The sequence below is a fragment of the Paramisgurnus dabryanus genome, chromosome 22, assembly GCF_030506205.2.
Source record: "Paramisgurnus dabryanus chromosome 22, PD_genome_1.1, whole genome shotgun sequence".
Taxonomy (NCBI): domain Eukaryota; kingdom Metazoa; phylum Chordata; class Actinopteri; order Cypriniformes; family Cobitidae; genus Paramisgurnus; species Paramisgurnus dabryanus.
Window position 1 is genome coordinate 24,706,967 of NC_133358.1, and position 19,275 is coordinate 24,726,241.

General features: G+C 38.7%; 1 protein-coding gene across 3 annotated transcripts in view; it reads right to left on the reverse strand.

Moving 5' to 3' along the window:
• The window catches only part of prkag2a (protein kinase, AMP-activated, gamma 2 non-catalytic subunit a), a 70,088-nt gene that overhangs the window by 39,826 nt on the left and 10,987 nt on the right, over nt 1-19,275 (reverse strand). For all 3 annotated transcript variants that reach the window (XR_010529163.2, XM_065258473.2, XM_065258476.2), the window contains exon 3: nt 12,674-12,947. Coding sequence is in view for 2 of the 3 variants with exons in the window: in XM_065258473.2 (XP_065114545.1) it covers nt 12,674-12,947 (274 nt within the window). In the remaining variant the exon portion in view is untranslated. The remainder of the gene's footprint in view (nt 1-12,673; nt 12,948-19,275) is intronic.

Consider the following 19,275-nt stretch of genomic DNA (forward strand, 5'->3'; position numbering starts at 1 on the left):
GTAAAACAATCCCAGCGACGATCACTTTGGCTAATGAATCCATGTCCCGGCTGATAATTGCCATTACCATCTGATCACCCTGTGCTTCCTGTGCCATCATAAACAAATCTTTTCCTCTCAATACACCCAGGACAGCAATTTAATCATCTACAGTAATAGTGGGGAAAGTCACATCACCCAGGCTCGCCGCCAACACAAGAGAAACTTACGTAAGTGGATTTAGATGAGCTTTGATTAATCACATCTCATTTTTCAAACCCTGTTGCCCCTTGCAAGGGTCATGCTAAAATTTCCTAAACATACTCATTTTGAGTCCTAGTGTGTGGGGAGCAGCTAATCCATCTAAAATCCATTTTGCTTCCTGACGTCTTTATAGAACCAGGGTCGGTAAACGCAAAAAATAAAGTTATCCGTTGCACTTTTGTGTGCATGAAAATGTGTTTCAGGGACTGTTATTGTGACTCATTTACACATATGCATATTCAATTACAGCAGGTGTGACATCCCAAGTGTTTGCCAAGTGTGTTAACTTGTGAAAAAAGATAATTTTGGAACAATGTAAAGATGTGTAAATCATGAAACCATTCATAGTTGAGCTATTCTTTTGGATGGCTCTTAGTAAAAGATGGAAAAGAGTGCCAGATCAAAAAGACACAACCGGACTCTTCCCTAATAAGGATATGCCCATGCTATGTCTTTTTACAGAAAGTAATGTGTAAACAGACTGTTTGCTGTACATACTGCGGGGCTTTATAAAGCTGTGAGGATCGGTATTCCCAGATAAGGTCTCAATGAGAGTAAGGAATGCACTGGCATGATGACAGATATTATCTAGACATTACCAAGATGTTTGGTTAAACATAAGAAGACTAAAAACAGTACAATGAAAACATACTAGCATCTGACATGTTTTCTTCTAATGCTGTGTTCACATCAGCCGCGGTAGAGGCGTCAAGCGCGAGTGATTTCAATGTTAAGGGCCGATTCACACCGGCTGCGTGGCGTGTCTGTTGCGTGTCTTTCGCATGTCAGCTGCGTGGCGTTTTCTATGCCCTTGCTTACCAGAAGCGTTTCTGACACAGCGCTGCTGCTGCTAGCCTATGTATGTTTCCTATTGATAAACTGACCTGACCCTTCCAAGACGCTTGCGTGTGGCGTGAAAAATAGGCGTCGGTCCTATTCCTAGGATGCACGCGTTTTCGTGCGTGTCATGCAGGCGGTGTGCACGGTCAAACCTGCTAACATGGAAGCCTAAATAAAAACGGACACGCCACACAGCTGAGACGCTCACACCATGCATCCGGTGTGAATCGGCTCTAAGTCAATGTGAAGACGTGTTAACGTGCATCTGGAGGTCTACCGTCGCGAAAGAGGCATTTAGCAGTAGACGCGTTTAGTTCGCGCAAATGGCTCGAATTGAGCGTTGCAGCGGGAAACGCTCAGGTTGAAAAATTAAAACTTTGGCGGAAAAACGGGCTGCGTTAACCAATCAGGAGCTTTCTCTAGTAGTGATGTGATTACTGGAAGCGAGCGGAGTCGCAGAAGCCCCTCCCATGACGCGAATTTCCGCGTGAATGTCTCGATGACTAGAATTTCACGCGCAAATGAAGCGAGTAAACTCAAAATGTTCAAGCGGCAAACTAGACGTAGTAGATGCGAATTTGACGCCTAAAACGCAGCTGGTGTGAACCCACAGTAAGTAAGCATTTTTATCAGATGCTTAAAGGGAACAGAGAATGAAAAACCATTTTTACCTTGTCTTTGTTGAATAATGGTAGTCTACCCGCATTCACAAACATACAAAAAGTGCTAGACATGCTAAACATCTCAGTCTCATAGTAATTCCTCTTTTAGAAATGTCAGCCAGAAAATGGCCCAATCTGAAAAACTGATGCTTATGACATCACAGGCATCTCACTGCCCCTCAACTTTAAAATAATTGGCTACATTTTTTAAGTGGCAGCAAAGTCAGCCAATCAGTAATGAGATTGCAAGTTAAGCCAGTAGGGGGAGCCAAATAAGTGCAAAACCACTTGTTTAAAATCCCCCACCCTAATAGAGCTATCTGAGAGAGGTTTTAGGCATTACAGACCCAAACAAAATTTTTTTTGTCACAGAACAAGGATAAATACCCCGTTCAATCATTCTATGTCACCTTTAATGGATTCTGCCAAAAAAGCGCAATTTCTGAATGGCCTGAGGCCAGGATTAGGCGAATTTGAAGTTATTTGATGAACGTATAATACGTGCCGACAGCATTCAGTCTTAACCGAGGTGCGTTTAACGGCTTTTGCATCTGAGCTCCTCAAATGCTCAGTGGGTAGCAGTGTTCCCTTACAGCAAGAAGGTCTCCGGTTTGAGACCCGGCTAGGTCAGGTGGCCTTCCTGTATGGAGTTTGCATGTTCTCCCTGTATCAGCATGGGTTTACACAGGGTACTCCGGTTTCCTTCCACAGGATAAAAACATGCAAGGTAGGTGAATACCATTATTACCCTTATTTGGTCACTATATAGAGGAGATCATGTCACGAAGATGAAAAGTGTGTGACAGCCATCCTGCTGAGATAAGACTGTGATGGCTGTAGACAGCAAATAGGGCTGTGTTGAAAAAATCGATTCACCGATTCTGAATCGATTTTCATGTTAATTACTAAAGATCGATCCTTAACTCAGAGAATCGATTTAATAATTAATAACTTAAACTTGCCGCGTCATTGAATTCACGCATGCGCGCGAGGTGGAAGGACATTAAAACAACGAACATAGCGGTCAGTAACGTTAAGCAAGCGGTTGTTTTGAAAACTCTAGAAACGCTCAAAGCTGCGATCTATATGTAAAATAATCCACTCATAACAAATGAACGAGTTATTCGTGTTATTTTTATAATAAGCGCCAGTGAATCCACCGCAGGTCTCCAGCAAAACTCTCTCTCTCTCTCTCTTTCTCTCGCTCTCTCTCCCTCCCTCTGTGCTCATGCAGCCGGTCTCTGACGGGCAGAGGTTTCTTGAGGCGCGCGCAACGGGTCGCCAAATGAAGAGTTCTTCTTGCACATAATGCTAATAGTTGTAACGTTTTCTGAACTTTAAGCAAGCTAAGACAAAACTCATCATATAGCACCCGTCATAATATCTATATCTAGAGCTCCGTCTCTCATATACAGGTATTTATCCTGTCAGTAGGTTTGTGCATATATTTATACCTGTTCATTTTACCTTTATTTTTAATGTAATGTATGCATAAATACAAAATACAATGCATACTATAGCTTCAATAGTCTATAAAATTAATAACTCAATTAAAAACAAAATTCTGTCTATCAAGACTTGCTGTTATCCTCTGGGCATTTTCACTTTAACATTATTTACTTTAAATTGTCCATATTTTAAAACTGTGGTGAGCAGTTAAAAGCTATAGTGAGTGGCAAATAACTGCACATTTTTATAATCCAAAAACAATATAAACTGAAAAACATGTATACATGAAATATACAGTTACTGTGAAATAAAATGACTCATTCTGTGGAATAGATTTTTGGTCATTCCGCCCACCCCTATCTGGCACCATTTTGGGCTTTTTTCAAAAACACTTATCTAAATCTCGAAGATCGGATCGGATCGGATCGAATCGAACAATGATAATCGATTCAAGACCTTGAGAATCGGAATCGAATCGATTCTTGAAATTTGAATCGAAACCCAGCCCTAACAGCAAACTGTGTTTCTTCCCAGTCACCTTCTGTATGTGTTGTTTATTTTGCTGTTGCCTGGTGATCCAGGGCCATTGTGCATAAGAGCATCAGGAGGTCAGAGCTCCAGAGCTCACCGACTGGCATTACTTTTTCTCACACACATATGGCCACCTGACACAGGTTACCCTTGGCACAGATGGTGAGAGGGTGCAGTTTACAAAGTTAGTTTCAAAGGCTTAAGGGTCAAGTGCAATCTGGAGAGACAGCTGGTCTGATATCTAAGAGAGAGCTGTGGTTTGACTGGTTAACATGGTATTATCTCAAGTCAGCCCCTGCTGGTATGATTTACCTCCTGTACATTAACTATTGTACTGGACAGGTAAAGGCATTTGCTATTGATTTGCTATTAAGGCATTTGTATCCCTCTGCTGGACATATAAAAAATGAAATCTTAATTTTATTACATTTTTATTATTATGGCACATGGAGCCATGTTGTCTTTACAATAAAATAAAAATTTTAAGCAGTGCATTGCAAAGGAACCTTGAATCAATAATGGTAAGTCACTAATGGTATATATAATACCAATAAGGCATCAACACATTTGCTACAGGATTTTCACACTTTGCTACCCTATTCACTTCAGTTTCATAAAAGCCTAATGATAAGTAACTGAACCACAGTGCTACCCAAACGGTGGGCCACAGCCCCCTGGTGGGCCACAGCAATATTGCAGGGGGGATTCATGTGATTTTTTTTTAAATATGAATTTTCAATTATGCAAATGTATTCAAACTAGACAGTACAATGAGAAAATACTACGATTCACACGTTTACATGCATACTTTTCTCCGCTGATCAAATCACAGATCGAAGTACACCACCCCCTTCAATACAATCCAAATTTGCATCCGATAGACTTCAATCGTATTGATTAAGGTGTTTACATTAAGGCCTTCATGTAAACAACAGACAAATCAAGAGCACATCTGAATTCTGACCAATAGGTGGCACTGCAACCCAACAATTGAATTATGGCACAAGCAATGACACAGCAACAAAAGCCCGAATCAATATATAAAACCCGAATCATAACCAGTAAAAGCATTGAATCATTGCTATATACGAGATATAGGGCTTTTAAAACCCCCTGATCCTTCTGAGCAAGTCTAACTTCAGTTAATATAATTCATATGAAAGCAACCATGATCTGATTATGGGATTCGACATTCAGAGAGAAAAACAAATGTCCAGACTAAATCTACACAGCTTTAAAAACACTAACACCACAAACATCTTTACATCTGGTATTATTTTGTGACAGGTTCTACAGTTGTTTTATTCATTTTGGAAATGGTTGTTGTGCAATTGTTCCTCTAACATGAGGTAAACGAACCACGACCGGGTCATTGCTAAATCCATCAAAACAAAATTCCAGCCAATCCACAAGTGTAATCAAATGAAAACGGTCACCAAAATGCAGAGAGAGAGAGAGAGAGAGAGAGAGAGAGAGAGAGAGAGAGAGAGAGAGAGAGAGAGAGAGAGAGAGAGAGAGAGAGAGAGAGAGAGAGAGAGAGAGAGAGAGAGAGAACTACATAACAGGTAGGGCTGGGTGGCAACTGATGATAATTGACTTCTATATTAAAACATATGGAGGTCAGTGGGTACCATCTGTGCTTACCATCACTTAGCAAAATGTCTTCTTTTGGGTTCAGCTAAATAAAGAAATGGTGACATTATTGAGTGAACTGTCCCTTTTAAGTCTCCCTGGCTGTTTTCTTGAGATCACAGATCACAGGGACATGCAGCTTTAATCCACCTCCGTACTGAATGATAAATCAATATTGTGGTTTTCAGATGACTGAGAGTCTGCCAGCTAGAGAAACTAATGGCTTATTGGTGAAGCATTGTAGTTATGTAAGTGTGTGTATAAAGAATTTTTCTCACTGTCTAAATTGAAGCTGTGGTTCACCTACTCGCCCCCACAAATTGAAAAGATACACTTTTCATAAATACTATGTACACATTCATTTTTTTACATTCATAAATTAACTTTTGTTAGTCTGAGATCACTTGGCCAAAGATCATTAGTGGTCATTTAATAATAATGCATACATGTGACGCAGTCTGTGAAATCCCAGCCAAATTCATTTTATTTTTATTTTTTATTTTTTTTCTACATCAAATTATTTACATAATAGAACATTTTGTAAAAATATATCCTTGATATCTTTATTACTGATATATTAAATATAATTAATATAGACCATATGACTACTTTGATGCTCCTAATCTTAAAATTAAATTATGAGACATCAGACTGGTTTTATAATTAATCGCATACAAAATAAAAGTGATTTTTGCATAACATCAAGGTGTGTTCTGTGTGTAATTATTATGTATATATAAATACACACAGATTCATCTATGTATTTAAAAAAAACATTTACATGTGTGTATATTTTTATATATTCTATATTAACAATAAAAATGGATATATATACAGTAGGCAAAATGCACTTTTATTTTGTATGCGATTAATCGCGATTAATCTTTGCCCGGGACTATGAAATCCAGGCTAAAGTTTCATAATCTAATGATGAGATTTGGAGCATCAAAGTTGGATTTCAATCATTGATTTCACATTAGGTACGTTTACATGTAACCAAATAATCCGTTTGTAATCGTATTGATGGCTCAATCGTATTGAAAAGCCTTCATGTAAACACCTTAATCAATATGATTGAGGTCGATTGGATGCTAATTTGGATCGTATTGAAGGGGTGGTGTACGCATGTTAACGCATGAATTGTAGTGTTTTTTCAATCAGGTGCAAACATACATTGTGCACATACGCAGAATATTTGCACTCAAGTTCACGTCTTATATTTACAATATCACATCATTCACGTCACAGAAACATGCATTAAGGTAATGGGGTCACGCGCTATGTTCTGCAGCGTTCATGCATACTTTCAAAACATTAGGCTATACATAAAGCACTAAAATAGAATTGCGCCTTTCAAAAATTGTGTTTTCATAAACTTTATCTGAAAACTTCTTAAAAACAACTTTCTCCAACTCAGCTTTGACTTTTATCCAGAGATAGAGTGTGAACTCGATGAGAGATGCTGTGCGCAGTGTGCTGTTGCCAAGTCCTTTACTTTTTTCGAGATTAGATTTGGGTTATTGTTTAAAGTATCAGTTGTTTTTTTCTGCAGGTTAAAGATGAAGGGATTTCGTTAAATAGTTATTGGTATTTGGGCTGTAAATAGTCATTGGGATGCTTTTGAGCTAGTTTTGAATGTCCATTTGGATGGTTTATGGTAATCTGGCAACCCTGGCTGTGCGCTTGCGCAGACATTCAGTTCGGATTATATGGAATGTACATGTAAACCAACATTTAATCAGATTGCAATGTTTAGGGTGCATCTAAACTGTATTGTCGTAAACCTTCAATCGGATTAAATTCAGTCGGATTGATAACATTTTGTGCATGTAAACATAGCCAATGATTTGATGTCCTTACTCTGTCAATGTTAAAGATATCAAGGTTATATTTTTACAGAATGTTCCTTATGATTTTATGCAGAAAACTTGATTTGGGTTTTCAAAAGCAAGGTCACGTATATCTAAATAAAAAAACAAGTTATATATCATAATGTATATTCCATTTATAAAATTCATTAAAAAGTGTTGTATTCTGTTTTTTCTTTAACTGACCCATGCTCCAATATCTTTCTGCCTTCTTGCATCATTTCCTATACCTGTTTGTATTCAAATATACATTGTAACTCCAGTAGCATACTTTTTACATTCACGTTTCAGAAGCTGGCTCTATGTAGTGAATGTAAAGTTTTAAATGCAACAGATCTGTCTGGGACATCACTGATGGCACAGATCCATAACCTCCTATCTGCTACCTACCACTTTACAGAGATACCACACAGAGACAGCCAACAGCCCAGACTTCCACCTAAACACTCCTCCTAAATGTAACCAAACACTCAAATCTCATTACAGGCCACTTCAATCTCTTACATTTCCAAGACAGGTCTTTCATTTTATAATTATTGATTATGCTTTCACTGAGTGGAAACAAAGGACATTTTTGTTAGGGAGACTAAACAAAGATAACAGCAAAACATTTTTGATCTGCTTTTACTGTCAATTACAGTCATTTAAAATGTTACCTCCTGTCTCGATGATTTAAAGAACAGATTTAAATAATCCCTTGCTTTTTGATTAACTTCACAAAGCATCAACATCTGTGTCTCCCAAAGCCTGAGGAGTCACAACAAAGTCAATTTTCACAAGGAAATGTGCATGCATTTGTGTAAATGTGTGTCCTGGACTGCATTCGCATTCAAATATTTTGACTGCTTTGACTCTGATATTTATTTTATACCCTGGCAAGACAACTAGGGCTGCACGGTATTGAGAAAACATGCAATATGCGATTCTACTGTTGCATGTTGCGCTTACGATATTTCTTGCCATATATTGTTTCCCTAGAGAAAATGTTATTAGCTACTTCTAAAAAAATAATATATTATATAAAATAATTATCATGCTACAATAAACAAGTAATACATATTCTTCTGATGTAATTAAATCAAATTCAGGCAAAAACTATTTCAGACGTACGTTCTTTTTAGGCACAAGTTTGTCACTGTAGTTTTCCTCGCTCGTCTCTACACTGTAAAAAAAATCCGTAGAAATTGCAGCTGGGTTGCCGGTAATTTACCGTAGATTTACATTTATGTTATTTACTGGCAAGAGTTTGTTCAAAGTTAAATGAACATTAAACATTTACAAGTCTTTGTCTTTACAGAGTAAAACTAAAAAAACAGCATCAAGCCAAACATTCTGGGAAACAAAATCTGAAGCAAAAAACAGAAAAAGGTTGATGATGATTTCTGATTCCCAGAATGCTTTGCATGAGGCTGTTATTGTATAGTTTTATTCTGTAAAGATAAAGACTTGTTAATATTTAAAATTTATTTAACTTTGAAAAAGCTCTTGCCAGTAAATAACATAAATGTAAATCTACGGTAAATTACCGGCAACCCAGCTGCAATAACATTGAAATTTCTACGGATTTTTTTTACAGTGTACTCCTGCCATATTTTTTCCGCTGTCTGCTTTGAGCCGCTAGGTTCACGTTAGCGCCCGCGGTCTAGTCAACAGTATAACAGTATAAGACCTACTTGGCGGGTATTAACACTTTTGCCGCCATTGACAAGTTATCTCCTCAATTAAGAGAAAACGCTTCCCTGCCAATGACGAGTATTTACAGCTTTCCACAATACCGCTCTTCCGCAACTTATAAAACCCAGAAGTATCGCCCTGGGGGGGCTCCCTGGAGCTTTTTCAAAAATATGAAAATGGAAAAATATATTTTTTGTTATAATATATAATTTCTGTAAGAGGAAAAACATTGTATTGTGCGTGTCAAAAGAGAAGAGGATGATGTTGCTGCATTTTACCTTTGCACAGACTTACTTGGCATTTGCAGAAAACTAAAGAGAAGAGGACAATGCACAGAAATCGAACCTAAACTGTATTATTTTTGTCACGGGCATAACTAGGCTTCTTTTATGTTTTTAGGTGTTTTAATACATGTTAAATGCATGTTTTAAAGACTTTTCAAAAGGCTGCTGTTTTATTGCACTTTGTCTGTTGCCCAGATAAGGGGAAAGAGAAGAGGATTGTATTGTAGTGTATTATTGGGAATTGAAGAGGACTGCATTTTCTTTCCATGGGGAGGTCTGAAATTACAGCAGTGTACGTTGCACATTTTGTTGTTTTTTCGAATCCTAAAATAAAAGTGACATCAAAAGTCTGATTTCTTTATTGTATTTCTATAATTTCATCAATGCAATGAAACATAATACATTAAAATTATAATGGAAGTTAAACTTAAAGCACAAAGCTTTTAATTTTTTGCAGCTCCAGACAGAATTGTTTGTTGTTTTTTTGGTCCAATATGACTCTTTCAACATTTTGGGTTGCCGACCCCTGCCCTAGAGCGAGCAGCTGCATGTTCGTGTATGTTTTGAGGATCGCTCTGTATCTTATCTCTAACAAAAGTCAAAATTTTGTGTTTTCCCTACCCATATCCCATATTTGAGAGGTGATAAAATGAGAATTAATGAAGGTAGAAAGAAACAATGATTTTTTTTTGGAAGCAGAGAGTCTGTTCTTCCATTTGATATATTGTATATTTATATATTTTTAAAGAAAAAAATTTTCAGGAAGGCATTAAACATTTGTGACAATCATGAAAAATGCTGGCGCTGGCTGGCAACTTTTTTTTTAAACGCTGGCGGCAAAAGAGTTACTTAAGGCCCCTATCTGATTAGTCTAATTTAGAAAATCTAAACATGCAACACACAAATGATAGACACGTAAAATAAATGTTATTGCAACTCTCTGCGATACGGATATCATATATACTGTTATCACGATAACAATACTTTTCGGTATGTTGTGCGGCTCTTCTGTCAACAATATGGTGGTAAACTGATTAAATACATCACTTAAACACAAACTGTAAAAAATGTGCTGTAATTATGCAGCTGGTTCCCAATAACTTACTGTAGAAGATAAAGACTGAAAATGTTTCATGTTCATTTAACTTTGAACAAACTGTTGGCAGTAAATAACACAAATGTAAAATCTACAGTAAGTTACTGGCAGCTAGTTGCCAGTAATACCCAGTAATACTGTAATTTCTACAACATTTTTTACAGTGCATACTTCTCCATAGGGTTGGACGGTATGTTGAAATTTAGTAATATATCTGTATTTATAGGCTGTTTTATTAAAGGTGATCACAACAAGGCTTTGACTTTGAAGAAAATACCAACTCTGTAAAAAATATCAAGATATTTTACCATATTTCACAGTCTATTACAAAATTACAGAGATATGAATTTATGTCAGTATCACCCAGCCCTACTTCTCCATAACACTCCATATATTTTCTAACTAAACAAAACTATTAACCAGAAGATTTAAATGCCAGATAATTGTGTTTGCAATGGCAGATTGTTCGTTTCCGCTGTGTCCGTTCCAAAAAACAATGACAGATATCAAGGGAATAATACATAGGATTTTGCCATAGGATATCTGATATTGTATGCACTTTGGTAACACTAAATCATATTATATACTGTAAACAATATATCAGCATTAAATCTGCTACCCTGATAAATAGAAATCCATATGAGATGATGATTAAGTGTCAAAACAAATTTGGATGGCTCAATGTAAGTGCTTTCATAAAATATTTAAGTACAGTACACTCAATTTATTGAGTTTTGAATACAAGAGTCACTAACTAGAGCAGTGGTTCTCAAACTGGCATCCGGGGCCCCCAGGGGGGCCGCAAGATGGTGTCAGGGGGGCCCCAGTTTTATGACATTTTATGAAATACATTCATTTATCATGAATTCTGTGTAATTAAACAAAAAAATAAGGATACTAACCAACAGCAATACTTTGTATAATTTAATATGTTTTGTTTAATTAAAATGTTGCATTTTACAAACACATTTGTCATACATTTTCTTTGGCGGGGGCCGCCAAAGAATGCACCGTACACAAGGGGGGCCGCACGTTGAAAAAGTTTGAGAACCACTGAACTAGAGGCATTGGGTTAGTGGGTTGATAACTCATCATATGTATTTTTCATAAACTAGAAAACATCCTTATAGCTGTTCTCGCACCATCAGCTTTTAAACATTAAATGAGATTCACTTGGATTACATATGTGACAGACGAATTAATTAGCAGGGTCTTATGCATTAAGTAACGCCTACACCGCCATTAAATCAGCACACAGCACAATTATCCAAATGAATAAACGCAGAACCCAATCCAAAAAACCTGTCAAAGGTTTCACTGACTCACTCTGATCTAATGTGATAATGGCATTCAGAGCAATTCACAAAATGCCAATAAATATTTTGAAGCTTGATTTTTATGATGTATTGTGTTCAAGTGGATATGCTGTTATTTGGATAATGTTATTGCTTATGGATTACATAAATAATGTTTTAGTTTTCTTTTTCATAATGTTTTTTAATGTAGTTCAGACCAAAGCATCTTACAGTGTATTCAAACTATATATTTGATCATTATTTGTCTTATCTGAGAATCAAACTCATGACCTTTGCGCTACTAACATAGAGGTTTACTAACTACAGGAACACTAGTTACTCCATAGCCATAAAACATTGAAATAAGATTTGTTCCTATAATAAAACAAACTACTTTTAATAATTAACTTTAAACTATGCACTCTAAAAAATGCTGGGTTATTTTCAACCAACGTTAGGTCAAAAAGTGACGAATGCAATATTACCCATGTTGCACTGTTGCAACCGAAAATGCAGGGTTGTGGTGTCAAATATAAACATTTTCTGGACTAATTTAACCCGGTGACTGGGCTTGTCCCTTTTTAAAAAATAGTCCAGTATTTTTTAGAGAGTGCTTATTTATATATTTTACTTTTTTTATTTAATATATTTACATTCTTATATTTTTTAATGACATTTTTTTCACCCAGTTCCTGGCCATTTTATATAAACAGGCTGCATTTTTTCTATTTCTTGTTTTTTCTCTATTTCAGCGAAGTTTTCACAACATTGTCACAGTTCCCAAACCAATTAACACTGAAATGTATAAAAATCAGATGCCATTGTGAAAATTATGTAAAGCCGCAGATTCAACCCACAAAAGTGAAAAGCACATTCTGTTGACTTATACTTTTATCATATTTATACAGTATACATAGATTGACAGTATATTCTGAATATCCCATTTAATTCTTTACTATTTCTATTTTTTAAGCAAAGGCGGAGTTGATATGCAAATTTTAAGAGATGTGACATCGGACATTTTTGCAGATACAGTAACATTACTGTTAAAAGTTATAAGTGTACTGTATATGGGGATGATACACCCAAGGTGTCTTACCTTTCCTGGAGCGAGAGAAGAGTTTGATGCTGACAGGAGAGGTTGAGGGATTCGTGGAGTCCTTGGGAGAGGAACGGAACATTCCGGTGAAACTGTAGCGACGTGAACATTTTGGAGAGGCATCGTGGTTGGAAGGGTAGGGGAAGATGGATTTAGGGGATCCAGGGCTGTTTCTGGTCCGGGGCGGGGCAGACATGGGGCTAGATGGTCGGCTAAACGGCACCCGGCTAAAGAAGCTTTTGGTCGGGCTGGCTGATCGACAGCTGTGCTCCCCCTGAAGAGTACACATAAATATAAAATTAGTTTCACATAGCATTATAACAAAAGCAGATCAAACTACAATTTTACTTTATACTATGTTTGAATAAATAAGTATGAATAAATGTACATATGATATCATCCATAATTATTTACAGAAATGTAAACATTATGTGTTGCATATATGTGAACTTAAAAAAAAATTGTATATGTGTACTGTACAATACATATTTTAATATCTGACAAATCTATACATATACATAAAGTCCTCTGACATATTTTCTTGTAACACTCATTTTTATCAGGCTGTTATGTTTAGGTTCAGTAATTTCATTTTTATGGCAATAGAAATGTTATTAGTAAGTAATTGAAATGCCTTATTTTTTCTAATTTCACTTTAGTCATTTCATTGGTATTAAAAAAAAAAATGTATTTCACTGCAAAATCCTCTAAGTACATGCAAAACTTTGTCCTTTCTGAAAAAAGGTAAAATGCATAAAAGTTCGATAAACATCTTATTATACTCAGTAAACTTCCTTTAACCGGGTAAAAAAACTCCTTGACGTATGCGCACCGTTATTCATCTAATTCTTTTTGCATGCTCTTTTGAGGACCGTTGGCCATTTAATGGATTCTGTTAACAAAGCGTTATTTCAGATTGGCCTGAGCTGAAGCTAAAGTATTTGATGAACGTATCTAGGACTGGGTATCGATTCAGATGTTCCAGATCGATTTGATTTCGATTCACAAGCTATCGGATCGATTCGATTTTCGGTTCGATTTCGGTTCTCGGGAATGATTTTTATACTCGATTCTGGATTCAAATCAATGAATATAGATTTAATACAAATACTATATTTATAAAAAAGAACAGTCAGAAGTTTACAAGTGGGAACGAAATTAAAGCCACAACACTATCGTCGTTATCTTGCTTGCAAAAATCTAAAATGCTTCCATACCTCTGACTTTTATGTGAAGATGGCATCAATGTCGATAAAGCACCTGAAATCCCCATTTTTAGCACTGAATGAATGAATGACATGCTCGCCTCAAAAAAAAGAGTAAAAATCTAGTGAAGAAGACTAGTAATTAAAATGGTTAAATGCTAAATGGACTGCATTTATATAGCGCTTTTTAACAGACCTATGGCCATCCAAAGCGCTTTACAATTAGCCTCACATTCACCCATTCACGCGCACATTCATACACCGACGGCGGTGTCAGCCATGCAAGGCGCCAGCCAGCTCGTCGGGAGCAGCTGGGGTCAGGTGTCTTGCTCAAGGACACTTCGACACTTGGTCCGGTGGAGCCGGGGATTGAACCACCAACCTTCCGGTTTGTAGACAACCTACATGAACCACTGAGGCACTGTCGCCCCATTAAAGTTAATCTTATGTTCAATGTTTGCTGAAATAAATACGAAAAAAAATTGTGCTCTTTGAAAATCGATTTTGAATCTACCAGGTAAAAAAAAAAGATTAATCGCAAAATAGATTATTTTGCCCTGCCCTAAACGTATCATAGGTACCAAGAGCAATTGGTCAGTATTATGATCTCATCTGTGGCGTTTAGCAGCTTTTGCATCTGAGCTCTTATATTTATGACCCTGTCTGTGAAATCCAGACTAAAGTCTCTTAATTCAAAAAGGCTGCTTTTTTAAAGGTACGATCACATATATGAAAAAAATCTATTTACTGTTCATAATAACAACACTGACCCTTGGGGTTCTAGAAAATGTAAGATATCATGACAGCACATTTGCATTTTTTTTTTTGTGAAATGCATTCCATGTTTTTTTTATGTTTTATGTTATAATGGTGTGCCTGTGAAGGACAAACGCTAAGATACTGAATGAAGAGACGTCATAACATTCAGATACCGTCCTAACAGACTTTGTTGTTTCTAAAGTTTATTCACATGGGAATGTCACACAGCGAACAGACAAAGCCCCTTAAAACTGTTGAGACAGCAAAAAAAAATAGATGTCCTTGTTTTGTCAGGAGTCTTTTGTTAAATCTGAGAGGCTTACAGAGTGACATAAATACCCAATTGTACCGTACACCTTAACAGACCAAAACAACTCTCTCTCTAACCTCATTCACACAGCACTTTGGTCCAAAAAAAATTCTGTAAAATTGGCAGACAGGATTCTGTGTGAACGCAAACATGTCCTGTAAATGTTCTGGGATCGCTCCCGGAAACAGGACGTAGTGACATTGCCATAACATACATGGAAAGCATTGTGTGTGAACAGGACGCAGAAATAATGCCATAAGGGGCATGCCGTAGTGAGGATGCACGTGTCATTGCGTGTCAAGTTCAGCTCTTTGACACAGGGATTTAAATGCAGATCAACATTCACCACGAGAAATGTCTGGACTGGACTGAAGCAGAGATCAGGGAGCTCATCACTATCCACGCTGAAGCGGAGATCATTCACCAGCATGACAGAAAAGTCCATCACGCGCTCCTTATGATCTTGTTATAAACAAAAATGCACATGCATGGTATCTCGAGAGAAAAATCACGGATAATTAGCAAACTTTACGACGCTGTGGAAAAAAAACTACCAAGTGCAGGACTTTAAATATGTCACGTCTTAACTGGATTTTTACGGTATGTGTGTGAAAACACACATCAAACGATCCCAAAGAAATCCCGGACACATTTTCTGTAGATTTTCCGTAATCCCTGTGTGAAAAGGACTTCACACACACACAAAACAATAACATCCGACTAAAACAATGTCTGCATAGTATAAACCTAAAGATTTAGCAAAAAGTTAGTATATCTTTTTTGAGGCCCTCGGCTGTCATGGCAACCTATGGAAAGCTGTATTGTTTCTGTATTGAAGAGCTGATGCAACGAAATCTTTGCTGACGTCAACTTCTCATGTTCCTAAACTTTTGGTCACAAGATAAGACAGAAAGACACTGATGCTGCATTGTTTTAGCTACGCTGCCCTTATTTTGGCTCTGATCCAATCACTCCACTGCTAAACATTTAAGCAACGCTAATGCATTTAATTTGCACACAAATGTTCATACGCACCAGCGATTCTGTGTTGACCTTGCCGTGGGTTAATCAAACATCTGTTTAACAAAGAGAAATATTAGCTAATTTTTGATTGTTTAACTCAATGGTAAAGATTATTGGCGCAGCAGTAAAGTGGAGAGAATTATATCTGATCGTAACATTAATATAATTCAAACCTATTATACGCACCCACCCAGAGCATCAAGAAATGTCCTTCAAATTCAGTAACGCCATTTTACCTTCAACAACCAGAAGAGGAAGAAATAAGGGTGCACAAAACACAACCCTGACATATCGGCTGATTTATTTCATTTCTGGCCTTGACTCGCTGGGACTCAATAGCTGATTGATTGGTAGATATGATGAATTCCCAGAATCCCTTTGAACTTCAAGTTTATAAATATAATTGCCCAGAAAATGACTGTACAGTACGTCATTCATGTACTGTTCAGTCTTAACACCAATTTAAAGGTGCCAATGCAGATAATTTAAAAATCCACAGTCTACAATGGATGATATAATATGATATGTCATGGTTCTGCCATCTTGTCCTTTGTTTAATCTAGTCTTGTGGCAGAATCATGACAGACCCATGTTTTGTGTGGGTTCACGTGGTCTTAGTATTGATTTACTAGACCACGTGTTCCCAGTGTCTTGTCTCTTTTACCCCGCTCCCTTGTCATCCTCCTCATTATTGTTTGATTCCTGTCACCTGTTGCCCTCATTAGTTGTCCTCTATTTAAGATCCTTGTGTTTGTTGTCCTGTGCTTGTGCATTGTTTCTGTGTTTCCAGATACCTGTGAGTACGCTGTCTCAGTTAATCTAGTCATAGTCAAGTGTGAGTTATATAGTGTTTTGTCAAGTTTAGTGTTTAATGTCACAGTCCAGTCTTGTCTAGTTTAGTGTTCATTTAGTATCTTGTTTATGTTGTTTTGCCCCCTCATGGGTTTTGTTTTCTGTTTATTGTACAAATAAAGTCTTAAGTGTTCTTCATCTCGGTCTGCATTTGGGTTCATCCTTCAAACCATAACAGAATGCACAAGCCAGTTAAGAACCCAGCAGACTGGACGTACCGGCGCTGTGCGAGGAGAGGACGCAGCTTTTCTGTGGTACTTGAACCGGGTCCCACCTGGTACGATCCTCTCCTGTTTGGACCCGGGATCAATTCTAGGAGGGAGCCAGCCAGAACCGCTGGTCCCATCCCTTTGTCTGCCATCCCGGAGGGTCTCACCGTGGGAGTTCTGGCGCTGGAGGACCCAGCGATCACCACTCCAGTTCCTGCCAGCTCTGTCCAGCCCCCTGACCTTTGTGGTAAGCGTGAGAGGAGGGTTTCGTGGGAGTCGCCGTCCGAGGGGTCCTCTTCGGAGCCTGCTGCTCCCACCACTGTCCTCACCTCACCTGCCACAGCTTCTGCACCACGCCCGAGAAAGAAGAGGAGGAGAAGGGGGTTGTCCTCACAGTCGCTGCAGCCCCTGCCGTCTGCGCAGCCCCCTTCCACGGTCCCTGTCTCGTCTCCGCTGCCGGAAGCAGCGCCCCCTGTCACGGTCCCTGTCTCGTCTCCGCTGCCGGACGCAGCGCCCCCTGTCTCGTCTCCGCTGCCGGACGCAGCGCCCCCTGTCTCTGTTCCTGTCTCGTCTCCGCTGCCGGACGCAGCGCCCCCTGTCTCGTCTCCGCTGCCGGACGCAGCGCCCCCTGTCTCTGTTCCTGTCTCGTCTCCGCTGCCGGACGCAGCGCCCCCTGTCTCTGTTCCTGTCTCGTCTCCGCTGCCGGACGCAGCGCCCCCTGTGTCTCCAGCTCCTTCTGTTGCTTCCTCCCCAGCACTGTCATCCTGTTCGTCTGCCTGGTCCCCTGCAACTGTCTCCATGTCCTCCCTTGACTCTCTCTCCTACCCTGTGAGTCCTGGCTCGCCCCCATCTGCTCCCTTGTCTGCCCCTACAACGCCCTGGAACCCTGCCTTGCCTCCTTTTGTTCCCCTTTCCCAGCCTGCATCCCCATCCAAGCCTGTTCCCTCCAAGATCTCCACCAAGCCTGCCCGGACTCCTCGTCCCAAGCCCTCCACTACCCCTGAACCCAAGACCCCTTGCCCACCCAGCTCCACCCTACCTGGACTTCCTTTTGTGAACACTGTTTTGCCTCCGCCCCCCCTCCCTTGTTTGTTGTTTTTATTATGTCACCCCAACCCTCTTGTATTGTATTCTTGTCTCCCATTGATGTTATTTGTCATGTTTTCTTGGTGTCTGTCTGTCTGTCTGTCAGTCTGTCTTGTCCCGTGTCTAGTGTTCCCCTGGGGAGCGTCTGGAAGCCGCTCCTTTAGGGGGGGATTCTGTCATGGTTCTGCCATCTTGTCCTTTGTTTAATCTAGTCTTGTGGCAGAATCATGACAGACCCATGTTTTGTGTGGGTTCACGTGGTCTTAGTATTGATTTACTAGACCACGTGTTCCCAGTGTCTTGTCTCTTTTACCCCGCTCCCTTGTCATCCTCCTAATTGTTTGATTCCTGTCACCTGTTGCCCTCATTAGTTGTCCTCTTTTTAAGATCCTTGTGTTTGTTGTCCTGTGCTTGTGCATTGTTTCTGTGTTTCCAGATACCTGTGAGTACGCTGTCTCAGTTAATCTAGTCATAGTCAAGTGTGAGTTATATAGTGTTTTGTCACGTTTAGTGTTTAATGTCACAGTCCAGTCTTGTCTAGTTTAGTGTTCATTTAGTATCTTGTTTGTTGTTTTGCCCCCTCGTGGGTTTTGTTTTCTGTTTATTGTACAAATAAAGTCTTAAGTGTTCTTCATCTCTGTCTGCATTTGGGTTCATCCTTCAAACCATAACATGATAAACATAAAAGAAAATACAAGAAATTATAAACAAGCTTAAATAGCCTAAAAACAATTTTCAGGTAAAACAAAACTTTTCACAAAAGGTTTTTTAGTATTAACTCTTTCACCGCCATTGACGAGATATCTCGTCAATTAAGAGAAAACGCTTCCCCCGGCAATGACGAGTTTTCCGTCTTTCCGCAATACCGCTATTATCCACCAGACAACTTCCGCAACTTTTTAAACCCGGAAGTATTGCCCTATGGCAAAACAATAACATCCGACTAAAACAATGTCTGCATAGTATAAACCTAAAGATTTAGCAAAAAGTTAGTATATCTTTTTTGAGGCCCTCGGTTGTCATGGCAACCTATGGAAAGCTGTATTGTTTCTGTACTGAAGAGCTGATGCAACGAAATCTTTGCTGACGTCAACTTCTCATGTTCCGCAACTTTTTAAACCTGGAAGTATTGCCCTATGGCAAGCGGCTGCATGTCCG